Below are 23,239 nucleotides of genomic sequence, written 5' to 3' on the forward strand. Positions count from 1 at the left end.
GTTAGTTGTATTTTTCCACCTCCTGGGCGCCCCTCCCAGCCCGCACCGTTTCGGTGGGTCCTACAGGAAGCGCCCCCGCTACGCCGGGCTTTACACGCCCTGGCCACGCCCTCTGCGCGCCGCGCGTTGGCCCCGCCCACAGGAGAATCCGCAGATTCGGTAGGCCCGCCATCAGAATTACCTGGGCCTCTCTATACTCGGCTGGAAATTCTCATCGGATTCCGAGAGCAGCTCTGGGCCGTAGCCATTTCCCAGGGGTCGGAATTGGGCATCCCCTAAGCTCCGCTAGTAAGAAAGATCCGGGAAAAGTGGCCAACTCTGCCAACGGGGCTTGGCTAACCAGGCATTATTTTCTTGACTCCACCAAGGCGGGTGAAGGGAGACGACAGCTGAGGCCAGGACCACAGGACCTGTGGCGAATCTGCAGCCCTTCATGCCTTTGGCCGCACAAGGAAGGGGCAGGAAAGAAGAGCAAAGGAGCGCGCATCCCATCCACCGATTCGCCCCGCCCGCCTGACGAATCTGCGCCTGTTCAACGCGCCACTCAAATCTCCCCAGCTCGGGCTGGCCTCCTCCCCTCCGCCCCGCCCCCTTTTCCTCAGGGATTAGTCGCTACTTTCGTCGCCGCCGATTCGTCAAGGACCCCAAGCCGGAGCAGCTGGGTAGTCGTGGTGAAGCCCACTCTCCGGGGAATGCGGCCAATCTCCAGGCTCCCTAGGCCGCAACTCTCGAGCCTTAAAGGGCGCTGGCCGAGGCGAAGCCGCTTTCCTCGGCCCCGTGGGTCTCCCGGCGGCACCCGTGGCGAAAGTGCGAATGTAGACGCTGTGCCCGCTGGGCCTCGCGCAGGTGGCGGTGGTGTTTGGTGCGCGCGCCGGGGAGGTGGTGGTGGGGGGGCGCCGCCGCCGCCACCGCTGCGGGGCCGGGTCTCGCGCTGCCGCCGCCGCCGCCGCCGCCGCCTCGCGCCGCTGAGGTGCCGCGCGGGGTGGGGGGAGGGGGAGCCGCTCGCCAAGAGCGGGTGAGTGAGGCCTCGCCGCGCGTGCGCGGAGATGGGGGGGCAGAACGCGCCGGGGCGGGAGGAGAGGGCAGCGGCGCGCGTTCCCCCCACCCCCCCCGCCCGGATTCGGGGCCGAAGCCGGGTCTCGAGCTCGGTCTCGCGGTGTTTCCAACGCCCCGAAGAGGTGCCACCTCTTGGCCAGAGGATCGGGGCGCGGGGACGCAAGCGGGTGTGTGGGAGCGAGAGCCGGGCTTGGCCCGGGCCGCTGGCCGGTGAGGAGGCGGGAGGGGGCGGGGCCTGCCAGGGGGCGGGGGAGGGGTCTTGCTCTGAGGCCAAGTGGGGCGCGCGCTAGGCAGAGCGGGAAGGTAAGGGGGCGCGAGATGGGCCTGGGGGCCTGAGAGGAGAGTTGGGAGGTGGAGAGAGAATGGGGTGTTGTGAAAGAGGGTACTTGAGGGAAAACCTGGGGGAGCCACGGGTCATGGTGAGGTGTGGAAACTGGGGTGATGAGAGGACCTTAAGTCTGGGCTGGTCGGTGAGGGGCAGCAAGGGAGTCAGGCCTAAGTCCTGAACCCCCTTGCGTATTCCTCTTTCCTAACAGTGTAAATGAGCAAAGATGGATCAGGAAGGTGGGGGAGATGGGCAGAAAGCCCCGAGCTTCCAGTGGCGGAACTACAAGCTCATCGTGGATCCTGCCTTGGACCCTGCCTTGCGCAGGCCTTCTCAAAAGGTGTACCGCTATGATGGAGTCCACTTCAGTGTCAACGTGAGTGCCCCAGGCCTTGCCATCTAGGGAACGCCATTCTCCTGTGTTACCTCTTTTCAGCACCCTGGACTCCCATACCCATAGCCTGTCCCCTTAAAGTGGGCAACCAGAACTCAGCTCTTGCATGTGGGTCTCCAGATGGGCTTCCTGGACCTCAACAGCATGGTTTCACCTTGAGCTGTCTTTCTGTTCCTGCTTTCCTTCCTAGGACTCAAAATATATACCGGTCGAAGACCTCCAAGACCCCCGTTGCCATGTCAGGTCCAAAAACAGAGACTTTTCCCTCCCAGTTCCTAAGTTTAAGGTAAGTGTCTGTTAGACTCTGGTTTGGTGGCCCTTGGGAGGTGTGGAGGATCCCTCCTGGCACTTTTTGTCTCGACATAACTTGATAAAAGTGGTTCTCCTATGAAAGGATCACAGCCAAGTCTTAAAATCTCTGAGGCTGTGAGACTGAGTTGTTCTAGAGAGGAGTTGTGTTTATCTTCTAGAAAGGTGTAGGTGCGGTGTTGCAAGCAGGAGTAAAGGACGAAGGATGAAGTAAAGGCACATTTAGTTGCTCTACCTATCGCTGTGTACTCCGTGTCACAGCATGACAGTGCCCTGGTGTGATGTGCCAGTTTCTCAACAATTAAGGGGAGTGACAAGGCCAGGAATTCCCATCCTTGGAGTCCTCTGCTCTTCACCCCTCATTTGGTTCCTTGGTCCTTCATCTTGTTTCCTCAAAATATTCCTCTTCCCCTGTGTAGGCAGGATACTCATCAGGCCTTAGACTGGCTCTTGAAAACTGGTGGGTCTTGGTTTCCTTCACTAATTCTTTATTCTTTTTTATTAAATAAACAGGTGTAAGGTTGCCGCTCCATTTTTTTCGCCTTGTGTATTCTCCCTGGACGGTCTCTTTCACATGCACAATTTTGACTGTTACTAAAACATGGGTGATTTCTAAATTTCTGTTTCCAACCAAGTTCAGTCTCTTGCTTGGTAGAGGGACAGCTCCACCTGGAGGCCCCGCAGACATCTCAAACACAAAAGGTTGAAAATAAGTTCTCTTTACTCCTTTATCCTGGTTTCCTTTCCATTTTCCTTTTACTGATGGATGGTAGGACCATCTACTCAGCTGCACAAACTAGGAACCTGGGAGCCATCCTGTGATTGTCCTCTCCTTTATTACATAATCCATCACCACGTCCTGCTGACTCTTTTTTCTGAACATATTTCTTTCTTAATTTTTCTATTTCCATTGCTGATTTTTTTAACAGAACTCCTGGATTCGTTTTACCGGGTTTCTTGCCTCCATTCTCTTTTCCCATTTCATGCTCCACCACAAATGCTCCTGTCATTTGTCTTTTTTGTTTGACCCTTACATTATTTTTGTTGTCAAGCCCATGTTTTTGTGCATTGGCGCATATGATTATAGATCTGGCTAAGCCTCATCTCCTGCCTTGAGACGGTACATCTGTGTTCCACTCTACTACATATTTTGCAGTATCTAGGAAATGTCAAGTTGTTTTATAGTCTCATGTCTTAACAAGTCCTTGACATCTCTTGAACTCTTGTTACCCAAAAAGTCTAATAGGAGTGACCCCGTCTTTATGAATTCTTCCCTGCCTCCACTCTGAACAACACTTTCCTTCCCTGGGTTCCCAGCCACCCTGTCTACGCTTATGCTGACATTTGTGTCCTGTTGTGACTGATGTGATTTCTGAACAGGAATCTTTTTTTTCATCTTTGTATTTCTAGTGCCCGGTCCATGGTAAAAGCTGAACTAGTAAATTATTCCATACAATTAATTTCTTTCATGTATATTTATTTCTCAGTTGTATGTTTCTTTTCTTGGTTCTTGCATTATTCTATGATGAGAAGAGCTCAGAGCAGAGAGGGGTCAGGCTGATGTGTCACTTGTTGGGGCCCCATTTCCCCATTCCTTTGCCTGTGTTTCCCAGTCCTTCTGAACCAAGTTTCCCAAAGGGCAAAGGAACAGTAGTCAGTGTTGAGATCCTAGACTCAAGACTCCTGTTCTCTTCACAGCTGGATGAGTTCTACATCGGACAGATCCCACTGAAGGAAGTGACTTTTGCGAGGCTGAATGACAATGTGCGGGAGACCTTCCTAAAGGATATGTGCCGAAAGTATGGTGAGGTGGAAGAGGTAGAGATCCTTCTTCACCCCCGTACTCGCAAGCACCTGGGCCTGGCCCGCGTGCTCTTCACTAGCACTCGGGGAGCCAAGGAAACGGTCAAAAACCTCCACCTTACCTCCGTCATGGGCAACATCATCCATGCCCAGCTCGACATCAAAGGTGAGGGCTCTCTTGTCTACTGCCTAAGGTTGGGTTCCAGCAGAGACTACGTGCAAATGCCTGTTGGAGCCAGGCGAATGATCAGGTTCATGACTCCTCATCAGAAACTCTTGGGGCCATATGTGTTTGTGAAGGTGGAATTTTACAGAGGGGTTCTGGGTTTTATGTGTTTTATGTGTGTGTGGTTAGCATCTTAGAGTCTAGCATGTAATGTATTTATGAGAAAATATATGAAAGGTTATACTAGATAGCATCCATAAAACCTAGTAAATAGGTTCACTTCAGATCAAGTTTTGAGACCAAATTCCAAAAAATGCTTGGTTTTGAGTTTTTGGGGGTTTTAAATTTTGGATCGAGAATGAGAGACCTGTATAGGTAAGTGAAGCAGTCTGAGTTTCTTTTTTAAGAAGCGGTAGGGAGGAGTGGGGGACTGTGGGGGACTCTAGAAGTACAGTGCCATCTGAAGGAGATGGCTATTAGTTGGTATTAGCCAGTTTGCAAGTGGGAATGAAAATTACTGTTGCCAAATGATGTTTTTATGTTAAGCCAGGAATCTAGTTTTTTGTGTGAAATGTCATGGTTTTTAAGTGCTGCACCCTCCTTCCCCCCCTAAATTTGTAAGTGATTGTGTGGGGCAAATAAAACACAGATGTGGCCTGGATTTAGCCCTCAGGCTGCCATTTTGCAACCTTTAGTTTATAGGATGAAGAGCGTGGTGGGATCTAGCATCAGACGACCTGGGTTTGAATTCCAGTCTGCCAGTGACCAACTTTATGACTTTGTGCATGTCAATTTTCTTTGAGCCTATAAAATAGGGGTACTGATGCTTTTCTCCCCTGGTGATCATCCAGCTTAGTAATATGTAAGTAGAGATGCTTACTTACAGATTTTGAAGTGCCGTTAGGTATGTTATTTGTAGTAGTGTTAGGTAGAGATAAGGTAGGAGGTCCCAAAGATAGAGACAAGGCAGAAGAACTGAAATTCCTGAACCCGGGACTCCAAGAAATTATAGGAAACTTGAGGCCTGAAAAAGAAATGGAAAAGCCAAAGAAGGAAGGATTTGTTTTTTCTATCCAACTCTGATGGCTCCTATTTTCCTCCCTCTAGGACAACAACGAATGAAATACTATGAACTGATAGTCAACGGCTCCTACACCCCTCAGACGGTGCCCACCGGGGGCAAGGCCCTGAGCGAGAAGTTCCAAGGCTCTGGTGCAGCCACTGAGACGGTAAGAAGCTTGTGGTTGCCCCAGTCCTAGCCACGTGGGCACAGTGCCTGGGTGCCAGGAGCAGCATTTGGGAGGTTCTGGACTGCCATTAAGGATGGCAAGAGCCAAGAAAAGATGCCAAGATGCTTACAAAAGACCGGGAACTGGGGTTCTTGGTTTGGGGAAGGGCATGTTGTCCTATGGTACTTGATGTCTTCTATTCTCTGTGCTCTATTTTTGCCCTCCAGACTGAATCCCGCCGCCGCTCCTCCTCTGACACGGCTGCTTACCCGGCAGGCTCTGCTGGGGTGGGCACTCCTGGCAATGGCACCCCCTGCTCCCAGGACACAAGCTTCTCCAGCAGCCGACAAGACACCCCATCTTCCTTTGGCCAATTCACCCCTCAGTCCTCCCAAGGAACCCCTTACACATCTCGGGGCAGCACCCCCTACTCTCAGGACTCTGCCTACTCCAGCAGGTGCAGAGTAAACACCGTCTGGGACCCCCAGATTCTGGGAGTTGACACTAGGAAGAAGACACCCGAAGTCTCCCTAAAAGGGAGTTGGGAGTACTTTGTCTTGGTTTCTCTTGTGGATTCAGCCAACAGATCCCTGTCCACAGGGAACTCACTGTCTAGCTAGAAACCCAACAGCATTTAGATCTTCCTTTGGGGGCAGTGTTGAGGGCCTCTGGGTGCTGAGAACCAGGACACTGGGGTTTGGGCCCACAGAGCTGAACCTAGCTAACTCCTCCTGCGCTCTTTCTCCAGCACCACTTCAACCTCCTTCAAGCCTCGGCGGTCAGAGAACAGCTACCAAGATTCTTTTTCCCGCCGCCATTTCTCTGCATCTTCAGCCCCCACGACCACCTCTGCAGCTGCCTCCGCCACCACTGCAGCCACTGCCTCGTCCTCCTCCTCATCTTCCTCCTCCTCCTCCTCGTTGTCCTCGTCCTCTTCATCCTCCTCTTCGTCCTCATCCTCTCACTTTCGTGGTACTGACTCAAACTACCCAGCGTACTATGAAAGCTGGAATCGTTACCAACGCCATGCTTCCTACCCTCCCCGCCGGGCAACTCGGGAAGAGCCCCCTGGGGCATCTTTTGCTGAAAATGCAGCTGAGCGCTTCCCACCCTCCTACACCTCCTACTTGCCCCCTGAGCCCAGCCGGCCTGCTGACCAGGACTACCGGCCTCCTGCCTCAGAAGCTCCACCCCCGGAGCCTCCAGAACCTGGTGGAGGCGGGGGTGGGGGGGGCCCCAGCCCTGAGAGAGAAGAAGCCCAGACCTCCCCCCGCCCAGCTTCACCCGCCCGCTCCGGCTCCCCGGCCCCAGAGACCACCAACGAGAGTGTGCCCTTCGCTCAACATAGCAGCTTGGATTCTCGCATTGAGATGTTGCTGAAGGAGCAGCGCTCCAAGTTTTCTTTCCTGGCCTCTGACACAGAGGAAGAGGAAGAGAACAGCACCACAGGCCCTGGGTCTAGAGACATAGGGAGTGAGGTGCCTTCTGGGTCAGGTCATGGGCCCTGCACACCCCCTCCAGCCCCAGCTAATTTTGAGGATGTGGCACCTACAGGGAGTGGGGAAACAGGGGCTACCCGGGAGTCTCCCAAGGCCAACGGACAGAACCAGGTGAGGTTGGGGTTAGCCAGCAGAGGTGACTGGCATCTGGGAGGCAGGGTTGGGCCTGGTGGGGTAGGGGAGGGAATTAGACAAGAGAACAGGGATTTGAGGAAAAGCCCATGGAATAGGCAAAAGCTTTACGTGACCCTTTTCTGCACTCCTACAGGCTTCTCCGTGCTCTTCTGGAGAGGACATGGAGATCTCCGATGATGACAGGGGCGGCTCACCCCCTCCGGCCCCAACACCCCCTCAGCAACCTCCACCTCCTCCTCCACCACCCCCTCCTCCCCCTCCCTACCTGGCTTCCCTGCCCCTTGGTTATCCTCCCCACCAGCCTGCCTACCTCCTCCCACCGCGCCCTGATGGGCCACCACCCCCTGAGTACCCCCCACCTCCTCCACCACCTCCCCACATTTATGACTTTGTGAACTCCCTAGAGCTCATGGATCGACTTGGGGCTCAGTGGGGAGGGATGCCCATGTCCTTCCAGATGCAAACCCAGATGTTAACTCGGCTCCATCAGCTGCGGCAGGGCAAGGGATTGACTGCTGCCTCAGCTGGCCCCCCAGGTGGGGCCTTTGGGGAGGCCTTCCTCCCATTCCCACCCCCCCAAGAGGCAGCCTACAGCTTACCCTATGGTCTGTACACACAAGGGCAAGAAGGCCGAGGGGCATATTCCCGGGAGGCGTACCACCTGCCTTTGCCCATGGCAGCCGAGCCCCTGCCCTCCTCCTCAGTCTCTGGAGAAGAGGCCCGGCTACCTCCCAGGGAGGAAGCAGAGCTGGCAGAGGGCAAGGCCCTACCATCAGCAGGCACCGTGGGGCGTGTGCTGGCCACCCTAGTCCAAGAGATGAAGAGCATCATGCAGCGAGACCTCAACCGCAAGATGGTGGAGAATGTGGCCTTTGGAGCCTTTGACCAGTGGTGGGAGAGCAAGGAAGAGAAGGCCAAGGTGAGGGCCAGTGCTTGGGACTGGGGAAACCTGGGGGCCTATTGGAGGAAGTAGACTTTCAGGCTATACAGCTCAAAGTAGAAAATAGAGTTAATCAAGGCAAGTGGAGAGAGAGAGACTGTGTGGCCACTTGATGGGGCACACTAGTTGGGCAGGAGAATTGGGGCACACAGAACAGTAGAAAAGCATAAGCTTGAGGGGCTTCTGGGTGGTTCTGTGGGTTAAGTGTCCAACTAGTGATTTCGGCTCAGGTCATGATCTCAGGGTTGTGAGATGGAGTCCCACATTGGGCTCCACGCTGGGCATGGAACCTGATCAAGGTATTCCCTCTTGCTCGCTCGCTCGCAAAAAACAAAAAACAAAAAAAAAAAAGAGCCATAAGCTGAGAGAAGAGCTTTGTCCTGGCTTTGTTGGTTGCATGCTTGTGGCAGAAAGGCCCTTAAATCTCTCTGGGCTTTAGTCTTCAGTGTGTCCATTTGTAGAGTAGGAATGATAAAGGGGGATGGACTGAATGAGCAGACTTCAAGGAACGTCTGTGCAGGGGCTGGTGCAAGGGAGGTGTGGTGTAGCTCTGTGTCAAATAGAGGAGTGAGTAGATGCATTTCTGTATTCCTGGGACCTGGGAGTAGTTCTCAGGCAGGAGGCAGGAGGGAGCGCCTGGGTTCTGGGGCTCAGTCCCCCTACTGCCTGCAGCCATTCCAGAACGCAGCCAAACAGCAAGCCAAGGAGGAGGATAAAGAGAAGACAAAACTCAAAGAGCCGGGCCTGCTGTCCCTCGTAGACTGGGCCAAGAGTGGGGGTACCACGGGCATCGAGGCCTTCGCCTTTGGGTCAGGGCTGCGAGGGGCCCTGCGGCTGCCTTCTTTCAAGGTACCCAGAACTGGTCTTCCTACTAGGGGGGAGAGAACAGGGTGGGAGTTCCCTTCCTTGGGGCAGGGTGGTTGGGATCAATGAGAGTTTGAGTTCTAAACAGGCTGTGTCCCTTCCCACGCCCCAGGTAAAGCGAAAAGAGCCTTCGGAAATTTCAGAGGCGAGTGAGGAAAAGAGGCCCCGGCCCTCCACTCCAGCTGAGGAGGATGAAGATGGTGAGTGGGATGAAGATAGTAGGAGAAAGGGGAAAGGGTGCTAGCTTCTGATAGGTAAGCCAGAAGCGGGGGTAAAGGGGGAAGATATCAGAGGGTAAGTACCCAAATAGAGGTTTTGGTGCTGGGTTGAACGAAAGCAGTTCTGAGATGTGTGAGCCGCTTAAGATGGGGTCATCCCTGGATTCTAGTTGTGGTTCTCACTCTGGTGTGCTGACTGAAGTTTTCAGTATTTCAATTTTCCCCTATAAAATAGAAATAATTTCAACATTTAGAATCGTAGGATTTCAGGGTTAAACAGGTCATCTACCCAAGTTCCCCATCTAAAGCTCTTCTGCAACCTCCCTCCCAGTTTGCTTAAGTCTGAGCTATTGGTTGACAGCCTACATGGCTAGGAAACTTCCTTATTGAGTCCGATTTGCTTCCTTGGAGACCCATTGGCCTTAGTACTATTTTCTTGGTCAGGCATAACAAGTCCTTTCTCTCTTCCACCCAACCCAGAAAAGGATGAAAGGTAACATGGGTGTGATATGTTTAAACTCTGTAAAATGTTAGGTAGCTCTGAGGTTTTTGGGTTTTCTCTCTTGAGCTTCGACTTCTTGTCTGTGAAATGAGGTCTGTCTTGTCGGACTGTCAGGAAGATCAGAGGTGGTGTGTGCAAAGCTCCGTTGAGGCCAGGGGAACAGGAACTGTTATTGCTGATGGTAAATTACCCTAACTGCCACTCACCTGGGCCTAGACCCTGAGCGAGAGAAGGAGGCTGGAGAGCCGGGACGTCCGGGGACCAAGCCCCCAAAACGAGATGAAGAGCGAAACAAGACCCAGGGCAAGCACCGCAAGTCCTTTGCTCTGGACAGTGAGGGGGAGGAGGCATCCCAGGAGTCCTCCTCAGAGAAGGTGAGGGGCACCCGGTCCCTGCCAAAAGCCTACTTCCTGAGCTCCTGTCACCATAGTCACCTTCTCTCTGGGCTGGAGCCCAGGTAGCTATGCCTCCCGGAGGACAGTTGTCTTTCTCCTGTTAGTCCCTGTTTGTCCTTTTCTTTAAGGATGAGGAAGATGATGAGGAAGATGAAGAAGATGAAGAACGTGAGGAAGCTATGGATACTGCAAAGAAGGAGACAGAGGCATCAGATGGTAGGTACAGACAAAACACTGTAGAATTCTGGCTCGGGGAAGAAGGAATTCAGCTGCCTGTCTAGCCCTTCCCTGAGTCCACAGAAATTTTGTGCTAGATTTGTTGGCCACTCTTGCCTTTCCCAGAAGCAGCTGCCCTTTAGCTCCATCCTTTGGAACGCTTGGCCCATTGTAAACAGTAAATCCGATACCCAGAACACTCCCTTCTGCTTACCTCCTGTACTGAAAACTTTCTTCCGAAGACAACCCAGCAGAACGTACTTACTTGCCCAGCCCCCCAAGATAAGTGGTCCATCTTCTCCTGCCAGCTGTTGATACTACCACACCATGCCTTTCTTCCTTTGAGCACTGCTCTTCCTTTAAGGTCCAGACACCAAGCCATGCTTCTCCTTCCTGTCCTCTCCCCTCAGCTCTCATCACTAGACACGGCTCTGCTTTTCAGTTGCACACCTTCCTCCACATCCATTGACTCTTGGATACATGGTTTAGTCTTTCTTCTCATTCACTTGTTCAGAGATCTCTATTGAGCCCCTACTGTGTACCAGGTGCTGTTCTGGGTATTGGGGATATATCTTTCATGGAACTTGTGATGGGTTGGAGGGGAGGAGGAGACTTGACAAGTGTACAAATAGTAGCACCTCAGATAGTGATACATACATTGAAAAAGAGAAACTAGGTTACTGGGGTAGAGAGTACTGGGTGGGGGAGCTGGGGGAAGATGGGCTGTTCTAGATCTCTTGGAGAAGGAGCACCTCTGAGAGGTGCCATTTCAGCAGAGGCCAGATGGGGAGAATGATGATCTGAGAGCCTGTCTTTTCAGGAAAGAAGAGGGCAGGGTCACCTACTCTGAAGGAGCAGACTTATGTATCCACTTTGTCACTGCTTTCTGTCAGTTTCACCACCTTAGTATTTCATGGACTTCTTGCTGCCTTTGTTCCTGCTGTTTCTGTCTTTCTCACTTAGAGTGTGCAGCAGTTTTGATTGATTTCCCTGTCTTTGTTTCCATCCTTCTTCCTCCATTCCAATCCATTTTCCAGTCTGCTGATGAATTTTCTTTTCTCCAATGCACACCTGACCCTGTGACTTCCCTGCAGAAAGTCGATTTCTAGCCCCTATTTTCTAGAAGATGATTCCTTAGCCTGATACTTCAGACCATTTATAACCTAGCTCCTATTTACCTGTTCAGCTCCATCTCACCATTCTCCAGACCCATCCCTGGCCACCAGCACTGTCTATTCTAATTTATCCAGTTGTGTTCCTCAAACACACAGAATTCTTAACTTCTTACAGAGTTCTTCCAGCGCATTCCCCTTTCCCAGAGGCATAAAACACCTAACACTTTTAAAGATGATTCTATTCTACAGTCGTTTTTATGAGTCTGTCGTCTAGGCAGCATTTATAAGACCCACTTTGGGAAAAGCTTTGGTAGGTAAAGCAGACCGCTTACTGGTCTCCAGGTGTCTTATCTTCCCTCACCTTTGACATCCCTGTTCAGTCCTCGTGTCTACTTAGTGTACTGCTTTTTTTTTTTTTTAATGTTTGTTTTTGAAAGAGACTGAGTGTGGGGGCGGGGGGGGGGGCAGAGAGAGAGGGAGACACAGAATCTGAAGCAGGCTCCAGGCTCCAAGCTGTCAGCACAGGGACCAACACAGGGCTCAAACTCTCGAACTGTGAGATCATGACCTGAGCCGATGTCGGACGCTTAACCGAGTAAGGCACCTAACCCCTGGTTAGTGTACTTCTACCTGTCATTCTTGACTTCAGCATCTCCCTCACAGGGATCCCTTCTCTGACTGGATCTTCCAGACAGAATCCAGGACTTCCCTTTGCCCTGGTCCCCTAGCCTTTCATACTGAGGTTTATCTCACTGTGAACATAAATAGTGTGCTTATTCAGCCCCTTGAGGGTTGGACTTCCCAGCACCTAGCACAGTGCCTAACTTGTCCATGGTAGCGAGTCAGTGAATGAGTCTGTGGCTTGACCAAGGGAGGGGTGTTCCCACCTCGCCTGATTGTCCCTTCTGGATTTCCAGGCGAGGACGGGGAAAGCGATTCGTCCTCCAAATGTTCTCTGTATGCCGACTCAGATGGTGAAAATGATAGCACGTCGGACTCCGAGAGCAGCAGCTCATCCAGCTCCTCATCTTCCTCATCTTCCTCTTCATCGTCCTCCTCCTCCTCCTCATCATCTGAGTCCTCCTCTGAAGAGGAAGAGGAAGAAGAGCAGCCAGCAACCATACCCTCAACGTCACCTCCCCCCAGGGATGTCCCCGCACCCTTGCCAGCACCTGTGGAAGAGCCCGAGCCAGAGCGGGTTGCAGGCTCCCCAGTCACACCTCTCCCTGAACAGGAGAAGTCTCCGGCAAGACCTGCAGGTAGGTGATGTGGAGCAGTTCATTTGGTCTCTGTTTATGTGTCTGTCTTTGCGAGAACAGTGACAGGTTAGCATTTTTTAATTATATACCAGTATGTGACTTTGAAAACGTGCAGGTTGGACAAAAGCACCGTCTCCTGTCAGTCCTCCCTTGGAGACATTTACGGCCACGTACAAGCTGTGCTGTCATGAACGGTGTACAGAGCCAGGGCAAGGTGTTTGGCTGATCAGGAAAATAGACTGGTCTCTTAAGTTAATTAAGGAAAACATTCCCAATTTAACAAATTCCTCCTATTTTTCTTGAGCCTTTGCCTTAAATGTGTAGTGCATACTTGCAGGTGATTAAATAAAGGACAAATAGGTGGAAAGTAACTAATAACAGCATTGGCTTGGAAGTTAATTTTATCTTTGCTTTCCTTTGCGGATTTGTACATTCAGTTGTGATTTCATAGCACATACACTTAACTTGTCCTTCTGAGTGAACTTGTCATTCAGGCAGTAGACGTTTATTTACTGAGTACAGTTGACCCTTGAACAATGCAGGGGTTAGGGGTGCCAACCCCCTGGGCAGTTGAAAATCCACCTATAACTTTTGACTCCTTCCAAACTTAACTATTAGTAACATACTATTAACTGGAAATCTTACTGATAGTATAAGTAGTGGGTTATCACATATCTCGTAGGTTACGTGTATCATGTGCTACCTTTTTACAAGAAAGTAAACTAGAGAAAAGAATGTCATTGGAATCTTAAGGAAAATACGTTTGCTGTACTTTACTGTGTTTACCAAAAAAAGCAAGTATATAAGTGGCCTCACACAGTTCAAATTCGTGTTGTTCAAGAGTCATCTGTACTTTACAGTAGGTGCAAGGGATACGGTGGTAGGCACAACAGGCCCTGTTCTCACCATCCTGAAGCCAATGGTTTATAGGGAGAGAGAGTTTAGTTGAGTGATAAATACCTAAGGAAATCTGTGGTTACAAACTGATAAGCACTACAATAGAGTACTCTGAGAACCTGGCTACATCTGTGGAGAAGTCTTTGCTGGTCTTTGCTGAAGCATTGTTGTGCTGAAATCAAGGCAAAGCAGGCAGCCAGCTATAATGATTAGCATGTGCAAAGGCCCGGAGGGCAGAGCAGACAGCATGTTGGAAGACATAAAACAAGCATTCTGGATGGTGGAGAGTGAGGAGAAGCTGGGGTGGCTTCCGGTGAGGTGAGCAAGGGTTGGGCTGTACAAAATGGGTAGATCATGTTAGGAATTTGGCCTTTATCTTGAGGACAGTGGAATGCCATCAGAGCAATGACATGATTATATTTGTGTTTTGAAAATATGCAGCAGTGACAAATTTGGAGAGGAGCCAGAGTTTGTACAGGGAGATTAAGAGGCTACTGCAGTTAGTAAGTAAGGCAAGCAATGGTGGTAACTTGGAGGGTGTTCTTAGGATGAAATTTATGTCAGTTTTCAAGAGAGCCTTCATAAATGAACATGGCCTTTCAGACATCTCTCAGATCCTACTGAGAATCTATGGTCTGAGATGGACAGTGACCACGTGAAGACGTCCCAGCACTGGTGCAGACCTTACAAGAAGAGTCAAGGCTCTCATTAATCCTAAAACACTTCTCCTAGCCTCTCCTGAGTCCATAGGTAGCAGAAGAGCTGGTGGTCAGAGGACATCAATCTTAGTAGGGTGGGACGTGGTCAGTTTTGCATTTTGCCAGAAAGATCATTCTGGCAGGAAGGGGAGGGATTTGGAGAGGTGAGGAAGGAGGTAGGGTGACCCGTATAAGGATTTGAGGGATGCAGGTAAGTGAAGTGCATGAACCAAAGCAAGAGTGGTTATGAGTGAGGTGCAGGGAGTAGAAGTGGGGTTGAGGATTTGAGAGAAATTTAGGAGATAGAACCACTTAGTTAAACTACTTCCTGGGCAGGGGAAGTCAAGGAGGAGAACCAGAATTAGGAAGAAAGCTGATGTGTTTCTTTGGGGTTGACTTTGACATGCCTCTGGGACCTCCCAGTAAGAAACACCCAACAGGCTGTTGGATCAATAGATTCGAAGCTGTGGAAAGAACCAGTGGGCTGGAAATGAGGAACATACTTGGGAGCAGTGCATGTGTGGGTGTGAATACACTTGTATATCCTAGAACGACGTGATATGCCCTAGAACAAGAGGGGGGCTGGCACCTTACAGTGGTATAAGGGACAGGTGGGCAAAGGGGAGCCAGAGACGGCCAAATAGGAGCTATCAGTGAGATAGGAAGGAAACCAAGACGCTCAATTTTCAAAGGGAGGGAGTGGTGTATATCAACAGGCCGAAAGAAAGGTTGTAAGATAGGAAGAGCTTCTGTTGGATTTGGCAGTTAGGGTTTCACTAGGGACCTTATCAATTTCAATAGAGCAGATCAGACTAGAGCTGTGTTACGGGGTGTTAAGGAGTGAAGGCAGGCGACAGAGATAACCAGCCTTCTGAAAGGGTAGACACTACCCTTGTGAAAAAGGAGAGAGTTAACAGGCTATAATAATATTAACATTTCTTGAGTGCTTCCTGTGTTCCAGGTTATAGGCCTAGGACATCGCAGATTTGTCTTATTTAGTCTTCATTCCATCCCCGTTCCTCCCACTTTATAGATGAGGAATTAAAGCTTAGTGAGATGCTCAGAGTTGCCCATCTGGGCTTGGAGAGACAACAAGAAGAGAATGCAGGGTTGATGGAGGCTTAGTTTTCCAAAATAGGTGAGACTGAAGCATGTAAGGGCAGATAGGCCAGGAGAGAAAGCCGTATCTGGGGGTAGCGGGGTGGACTGTAGGTCTGATGCACCTCCACCTGTAATTGGGGAGGCAAGATGTGGGATTTCATGCCTGAGGGCCTTTTGTTTCTTTCTGCAGTAGGAAAGAAAGGCATTTTCTGAGCATGACGGGATGGGTGGAGGAGGAGCCTTTGGGAAGGAAGGAGAGAGCGGAGTAAGGATGAAAACGGACCCGGGCTCAGCTCAGATGCCCTGCCGAAACTGGGGTCGGGTGAAAGAGGATGGAGCACAGGTCAGGGTTAGGCAGAGTCAGGATTGGAGGTCTACGCACAGGGTGGCCGTGGCGGCTGAAGGAGGTGGAAAGTGCCATGAAAGGAGAAGACAAGAGTAAGAGCCCTGCAGGCAGGCACGAGAAGGAAAGCAGCCCATTTAGGAGAGTGACAGGCTAGAGGAAGCTAGAAGGTGGGATATTGAGTAGGTGCAGTGCTATGCAGTGAACTGAAGGGACCTGGGGAATTGTGATCAGAAGGCAGGGCGTCAAAGGTGGCACCATTCCTGGGATAACAAGGTCAGGTATAGGTGGAGGCTGGCCGAGGATGAATGAAGGAAAGCACTAGAGGGGGGTGAATGGGTGAGATATCAGAGTCTCTTAGGTGAGGTGCCTGGGAGGCTGAGTCAGGCGTCCGACTCTCAATTTTGCCTCAGGTCATGATCTCACAATTTGTGGGTTCAAGCCCCATGTCAGGCTCTGTGCTGGCAATGTTAAGCCTGCTTGGGATTCTGTCTCTCCTTCCCTCTCTCCCTTCCCCTCCCCTGCTCTCTCACACTCTCTCTCAAAAAAAAAAGGAAAAAAAGAGAGTCCCTTAGGTAGATGGTAGAAATGGGAGAGGAGAGAAAGGTAGAGGCAGGTCCCTTGGCTTTTAGAGAATGATAGGGATATTTGAGTTCCCAGGATACAGCTGGATAGAGGTTATATGGCCTGATGGCAAGAGAGGGCTTGTTTGGTAGAACCCACAGACAGAATCTGGATACCCTTTCGGATTTGCCTTTCTTCTTTTTCTCCTTCTCCTTCTCCCGCCTCTCCCTCCTCCTCTTCCCCTTTTTCTTCTCTTCTTTTTTTTCTTTTAATGTTTGTTTATTTTTGAGAGAGGACAAGTGTGGGAGGGGCAGAGAAAGAGACACAGAATCTGAAGCAGGCTGCAGGTTCTGACCTGTCAGCACAGAGCCTGACGTGGGGTCCGAATCCATGAACCATGAGATCATTACCCAAGCCAAAGTCAGATGCTTAACTCACTGAGCCACTAAGGCGCCCCCTTTCTTCTGTCTTCTGGTCTGGTTCATTCCTTTCTCCTGCAAATGGGCTTACCCTGCTTCTCTATTCCAATAGAACATGACCATTCTACAGAGAAACTTGCTCCAATCTGAGGTCCTTATTCACAAGGAAGTTTCTGGTTGGGCTGGCTCGGGTCAGGTTGTCATCAGTTAATGATGGCTGGGGGTAGTGAGTGGGGCAGGTCATGTAGCAGAAACATTGCCTTCTGGGAGTTGTAGACTGGGCAGGTACCCCAGAAGTTGTCTCCCTAAATGAAAGCCATGGCCAGGTTTCTTTTAGGACAGGAAGCAGAAGAGAAATCTATGTGAAGAAGCTGAGCCAGGAGGGGAATTTGTTCCCTCAAGAGTCACACTTCCAGAGGGCACAGTGAGCTAGGTTGGAATGATGGGTCAGAGGCAGGGCTGCCCCAAAACAGCAAAGAGGAGAAGAAGCAAGAAGTCTTGGAGAAACTGGAGGACTTCGGACGAACACCTGGGGCCACCCTGCGGCTCACTGCTGGCTGAGACCCCAGATGCTGCACAGAGTCTCAGGAGACAGCAGGCTGAGAACCTTACTGGCGGTGCCTGGTTGGGGAACGTCTGTTAGGCAGTGGACACGTTGATCACACCTGCTGAGGTCAGGCCTGGAGCTGGTTGCCCTTTAGTTCTGGGAGTGTTAGAGCCAGAGGTGAAACCCTGGAGTCCCACTGCAGGATGTCCAGAGCAGCATTGGGGGGTGGATAAGAGCACAGGATTCAACCAGGCTACCTGGAGTGAAGACTGTGTTCTATTGTTTGGGAGCTGTGTGACTTGGGCCAGTTATTAACTTCTCTCTGCCTTAGTTTCCTTATCTGTAAACTTGGTTTAATAATGGTACCCATCACATTGGCTAGTTGTCAGGAATGAAATGAGTAGTTGACATACATTAAAGTCTTACTTTGGTACTTGGCACAAAATGTTAGCTTTTAATCTGCTGCTGCCAGACTAAAAAGACTGGCACTTGGGAAGCACTGCCCTTCTGATTCTGAGAGGAAGTTACTACCAGAGGTTTCCCAATGCGCAGGAGAGAGGCGTTCCAAACAAAGGGAGCCACGTAAGTGAAGGGTCAGGGGTCTGAAAGGCCGTGCCTGTTCAGGTGGCTGAAACCTAGGAAGAGAGACGGTCAGTTTTAAGATGGGGTCTGCCTTAGAGAAATGTGTATATCTTGAGCTGTATTCAGACCCTCTGTTGGGACCCCCAACAGGGAGGATGTGCTCCCTGTCTGGTGGACTGGGGAGAGAGAGCACCACCTGCCCAAGACACCGTGTCCCCTCCTCAGGCCACCCCCCATCCTTAGGATCTCAGCTTCACCCTCACTTTCTTTAGAGAAGTCTTCTTAACCCCTGTGCACTTCAGCAAATCTCTAGAGCAATTTGGCATGGAGTGGGGAGGAAACAAATTTTATGCAGTATTTTAGTACAAAGTTTCAATTTTTTACATTGTATCTTTTTCACCACTAGACAGAGAACATTGTAGTTGAATTCATGGATACTTTGATTCAGAGCTGGTTAATTGCATCCTCTACACACTGCTGCTGGCAGGAATTGCCCGTGGCCTGTGTGCCTAGTCCTCGGACATAGTTCAGGCAGTCACCACCAGTCTTGGTAAACAGGCTAGAGTCTAAGTATTTGTCTCCCTAGAGCCCCCATCCCGACTCTTCATTTTGGGCTGTACGTTTGTTTCCTGTCATTGTCCCTATTGGATTTTAAGCTCTGTGAGGGTTTTGAAAGTGTCTGCTTGACGCGTTTTTCCCACGCCTGTTAGGAGTTAGTGCTCAGTGAATGTTTGTCGAATCTCCTGCCATGAGAGCCCACAGTGCTGAGGACGTGGCAGCTGTGAGGCAGCGGTGTGTTTGCCGAGTGAGCACCGTGTCTGCTGGCAGTGGAGGGGAGCCATGCAGCCTGTCAGAAGGCAGCCTGGATGTGGTCTCCTCGGTGAGGCCAGCCAGTGCCCTGCCCGTGAGGAATCTCTCATCTGATGATGGTGGCCCAAGTTGCTGACCCTTTCCTTTACCCTGTGTGCTTCCTTCCCCAGGTTCCACCGAGGAGCCACCTCCCAGTGTGCCCCAGCCTCCCCCTGAGCCGCCAGTGGGTCCCCCAGCCCCTGCCCCCCGCCCTGACGAGCGCCCCTCCTCTCCTATCCCCCTCCTGCCCCCACCCAAGAAACGCCGGAAAACAGTCTCCTTCTCTGCTGTGGAGGAGGTGCCGGCCCCAGAGCCTCCCCCAGCTGCCCCACCACAGATCAAGTCTCCTGGACCTGTCTCCCGCAAAGCTCCCCGGGCCGTGGAGCGGACCATTCGAAACTTGCCCCTGGACCATGCGTCCCTGGTCAAGAGTTGGCCCGAGGAGGTGTCCCGAGGAGGTCGGAGCCGGGCTGGAGGCCGAGGCCGCTCTACTGAGGAGGAAGAAGCTGAGCCAGGGACAGAAGTGGACCTGGCAGTGCTCGCCGACCTGGCCCTGACCCCGGCCCGTCGTGGGCCAGCTGCCCTGCCTCCTGGCGATGACTCTGAGGCCACAGAGACATCAGATGAGGCGGACCGCCCAGGCCCCCTGCTCAGCCACATCCTCCTGGAGCACAACTATGCCTTGTCCATCAAGCCGCCCCCCTCCACGCCGGCCCCTCGGCCCCTGGAGCCGGTTCCTGCCCCTGCAGCCCTCTTCAGCTCCCCAGCGGATGAGGTCCTGGAGGCCCCTGAGGTGGTGGTGGCTGAGGCAGAGGAGCCAAAGCAGCAGCAGCAGCAGCAACAAGAGGAAGGCGAAGAGGAGGAGGAGGAGGAGGAGGAGTCTGAATCATCTGAGAGCAGCAGCAGCAGCAGCAGCGACGGGGAGGGTGCCGTTCGGCGTCGTAGCCTCCGCTCCCATGCTCGGCGCAGGCGGCCTCCACCGCCCCCCCCACCCCCTCCACCCCCCACCTTCGAGCCCCGCAGTGAGTTTGAGCAGATGACCATCCTGTATGACATTTGGAACTCAGGCCTGGACTTGGAAGACATGGGCTACCTGCGGCTCACATACGAGCGGCTACTGCAGCAGACAAGCGGGGCTGACTGGCTTAACGACACCCACTGGGTCCATCACACCAATATCCTGGGCCCTAGAGGCTGGCCTACTCTGGACAGAAAGGCAGACCCCAGGGGTGGGGGCAGGCTTCCTTGGGATCGCACAACCGGGTAATGTCTCCCTCAGATTGCAGCCAGCATCTGTTTATCTCCCTCCTTGTCTGGTTCTCTCTGCCACATTCAGCCTGGGTATTTCTCCTCTGGCTTTCAGGCCGCGCTTTTCTCTGTCTCCTGATCCTTCTCTACCTCCTAAGTTTTTCTGGTAGATAATGTGGGATCTGAGACTTCTTTCTCTCTGTTTTTCTGTCCTCACACTAAACATGCTCAGGACCTCCAGCTAAGATCTGTCACCCTTTCCTTGGGCTGGGACTGGGGAGACAGAGGGAAGGGGGCCCTGGGGGTCTGGCCAGTCAGGAACCCATTTTCTTCCTTAACACCCTGCACTCACCAACCTGAGCACTCCAAAACGCAAGCGGCGGCCCCAGGACGGGCCCCGTGAGCACCAGACAGGCTCAGCCCGAAGTGAAGGCTATTACCCCATCAGCAAGAAGGAGAAAGACAGGTACCTGGATGTATGCCCTGTTTCTGCCCGGCAGCTGGAAGGAGCAGACACTCAGGTAAGGCTCTGCCTTGGTATATAGCCCACTGGGATTGCTTCCCGTGGTTTCTCCTGTCGCTTACCTCACCTCTGTCCTGTTTCTCCCAGGGGACTAACCGTGTGCTTTCGGAGCGCCGGTCTGAGCAGCGGCGACTGCTGAGTGCCATCGGCACCTCTGCCATCATGGACAGTGATCTGCTAAAGCTAAACCAGCTCAAGGTGAAGAGCAGGGACTTGGGGGAAGAAAGGCTTGGTGGGAGGGCAGCATCATGAAGTCCCCTAGGGGTGGGCATGGAGGTGAGTGGCCAGAGAACCCTCCTGCCCTAGAGGTCTGCAGGAAAGGCAAGGAGTTAGGTTGAGGGAGGTGCCCAGCAGCACAGCCTGCCTTTTGCCCTCTAGTTCCGGAAGAAGAAGCTCCGATTCGGCCGGAGCCGGATCCATGAGTGGGGACTGTTTGCCATGGAACCCATTGCAGCTGATGAGATGGTCATCGAATACGTGGGTCAGAACATCCGCCAGGTGAGGCCCCAAACCCAGCCCCAGTCAGGGGGGATGCTAGCATGAGAGCCATCCAATCTCTGGGTAAAGCCCCATATAACCTTCTGGCTCCAAGGCGTAGTCAGTGAAGCCTGCCTCTTTCTGTTTTTCCTTCCATCCTCCAACAGTTAGTAACGGCACTAGTAAACTAGATGGTGGGTGATCCAGCAAGAAAACAAGACCAGTATTCTCTCTCTCAAGCACCTCGCACAGTTTAGTGGAGGAAGACAGGCGCCGCACAAACAACTGCAGTAAAGGATGGCCTTCGGTTGATCTGAAAGGGGCTCGGGGAGGCAGCAGTGATGGGCGCACAGTGATGTTTAAGGCAGGAGCTGAAGGATAATGAGGAAATACCAGACTCAGATGAGGGGAAGGGCGCTCCTAGTTGCCAGGGAGCACGTGAAAAGGCAGGATAGTCTTAGGGCAAAGAGGTCACCGTGACACAACCCTAGAGAGGCAGGCATCTCCATGGAGCTTGGGAGCCATGTTGGTGAGCTGGGGCCAGTGGGAAGGGGAGGGAAGCCGCCACGAAGCACCAAGCACTGGCCGCAGTGGGAGAGAAGGGACAGCTAGAGGCGAAGACTATTGGGGGTGCTGTCGTGGAGATCCCAGTAGGCCCAGGTGGCCTGGAGTAGTGGCAACCAAGGTAACCAGAGTCTGTGGGTCCGAGGTAGCTGGCAGGACCAGACAGCAAGTTAGCTCTGGAGAGTAAGGGTGAGGGGGAGGTGAGGCCACCTCTCAGTGCTGCTTTGAGCAGTAGGGCAGGTCGCCTGGCAGTGAGGTGGGGAGTGAGTGAGTTCTGTGGTTCAGGTGAGTTCCATTTGGGACATGGGGAGTCCCAGGGCCCCAGGGACAGCTAGAGGAGGCGTCCAGCAGCTCCACAGGTGGGTTGGAGCTAGAGATGGAAGTTTGGGAGGAGTCCCCACCACTTTCCTGGCAGCTGAAGCCCTAGGAGAGAGTGAGATCACCCAAGGAGGAAATACAGGGGGCCTTATCATCCCATGTCCTGGGGAATAGCACAAGAACGTAGGCACTGATGGTAACAGGTGTCAGCCAGTGGGTGCTTGTTTTGGAGAGAGAGAGGGTGCTGGGAGAAGAGAGGAATTGGGGTCAGCCTGTGAAATGGCCACTGTCATCTTGGGAAGTGGTCTGGCCCCACAGCACACTGGGAGCTCCACCGGGGGCCAGGCAGATGCTCCTTGAGGAGCCAGTGGCCACTGCTCCTGCAGTGGCAGCCAAAGGCGTCAGGGTTGGGGTGGCCATGAGAGGGAGGGCTCCTGGAAGCAGTCAGAGAATCGTCGCCTCAGGTAGACGGGAGCCAGAGAAGAGCTACATGTCCAGGACAGGGTGATGTGGCCCCCAGGATGGTAGGTGGGAGACTGTCCCGATCCTCTTCACGGGGACTGGTGGGGTCAGGCCTGGTCTGGCAGGGAGCTGAGGCGCAGCACCCTGACCATGGCGGCGCCCCGTCCTGCCAGATGGTGGCCGACATGCGGGAGAAGCGCTATGTGCAGGAGGGCATCGGCAGCAGCTACCTGTTCCGGGTGGACCACGACACCATCATCGATGCTACCAAGTGCGGCAACCTGGCGAGGTTCATCAACCACTGCTGCACGGTGCGCGGGGGGCCGGGCCAGGGTGGGATGGGCGTGGAGGTGGAGGGCGGCCACGGCTGACACTGCCCTCCCCCCTGTAGCCCAACTGCTATGCCAAGGTGATCACCATCGAGTCCCAGAAGAAGATTGTGATTTATTCTAAGCAGCCCATCGGCGTGGACGAGGAGATCACCTATGACTACAAGTTCCCCCTGGAGGACAACAAGATCCCGTGTCTGTGCGGCACCGAGAGCTGCCGTGGCTCCCTCAACTGAGGTGGGGCAGGACTGGTGCCCACGCCCCTATTTATTCCCCTTGGTGCCCTGAGCTCCCAGCCCCCCAGCCTTAGTGGGCTCAGCAGGGCCCACATGCCCCCATCTCCAAATATGGGGTTGGGGGGCCCCGAGCCCAGCAAGGGAGCCTCAGTCCCTTGAGGCAACGTCCGCCTCCCCTGTCGCCCCTGCCCACCCACCCCCTAATTTTTTTTCTTTGCGGAGAAGAAGCTGTAAATGTTTTGTAGCTGCCAGCAGCTGTTTCCTGTGGAAACCTGGGGTGCCGGCCTGTACAGATCCTGTTTTGGGGGGGCTGCATAGCCCCCTTGCTTTGTGTTAATGGGGACTTCCCCTTTGTGCCCTGCGTGCACCCCTCCCCAGTTTAGGGGTCTCTAGGGGCAGTGGCCATGTTCTCCCCCTGGGGGGGGCCCTGTGCCCCCAGTCCTAGGGACTCCGTGCCTGGAACCCTGCCTCATCTTCTGTTCCTGCCAGACCCTGTGGGTCACCCTCCCACCCTGGTGTCTGGAAGCTCCTGCTCCACCAGGCCAGGATGGTGGGGGGGGCAGGCCCTTCCTGTTGGGCTGGATTGTACATATGTTAATAGCGCAAACCCAACGCCACATTTTTATAATTGTGATTAAACTTTATTGTACAAAAGTG

General features: G+C 52.8%; 1 protein-coding gene across 3 annotated transcripts; it reads left to right on the plus strand.

The window, feature by feature from the left end:
- Nucleotides 1-995: 995 nt before the first annotated feature.
- On the plus strand, nucleotides 996-23,238 carry SETD1A (SET domain containing 1A, histone lysine methyltransferase). Of its 3 annotated transcripts, none has more exons than XM_039247807.1 (19): nucleotides 996-1,015; nucleotides 1,593-1,757; nucleotides 1,966-2,061; nucleotides 3,783-4,053; nucleotides 5,161-5,282; nucleotides 5,510-5,739; nucleotides 6,031-6,892; nucleotides 7,050-7,835; nucleotides 8,529-8,705; nucleotides 8,833-8,920; nucleotides 9,657-9,814; nucleotides 9,964-10,051; nucleotides 12,084-12,425; nucleotides 18,557-19,600; nucleotides 20,022-20,194; nucleotides 20,284-20,394; nucleotides 20,575-20,694; nucleotides 22,191-22,328; nucleotides 22,409-23,238. In XM_039247807.1, the coding sequence occupies exons 2-19, from the start codon at nucleotides 1,608-1,610 to the stop codon at nucleotides 22,580-22,582; spliced, it is 5,130 nt and encodes a 1,709-aa protein (XP_039103738.1). In that variant the 5' UTR covers nucleotides 996-1,015; nucleotides 1,593-1,607; the 3' UTR covers nucleotides 22,583-23,238. The 3 variants fall into 3 exon arrangements, with proteins under 3 accessions (XP_039103738.1, XP_039103737.1, XP_039103739.1); XM_039247806.1 differs by lacking the exon at nucleotides 996-1,015 and adding an exon at nucleotides 1,239-1,266; XM_039247808.1 differs by lacking the exon at nucleotides 996-1,015 and adding an exon at nucleotides 1,239-1,266 and having other exon boundaries at nucleotides 12,138-12,425.
- The last annotated feature ends 1 nt before the right edge of the window (nucleotide 23,239 follows it).

This window comes from Hyaena hyaena, unplaced genomic scaffold (assembly GCF_003009895.1).
Source record: "Hyaena hyaena isolate Hyena2069 unplaced genomic scaffold, ASM300989v1 scaffold_306, whole genome shotgun sequence".
Classification (NCBI taxonomy): Eukaryota; Metazoa; Chordata; class Mammalia; order Carnivora; family Hyaenidae; genus Hyaena; species Hyaena hyaena.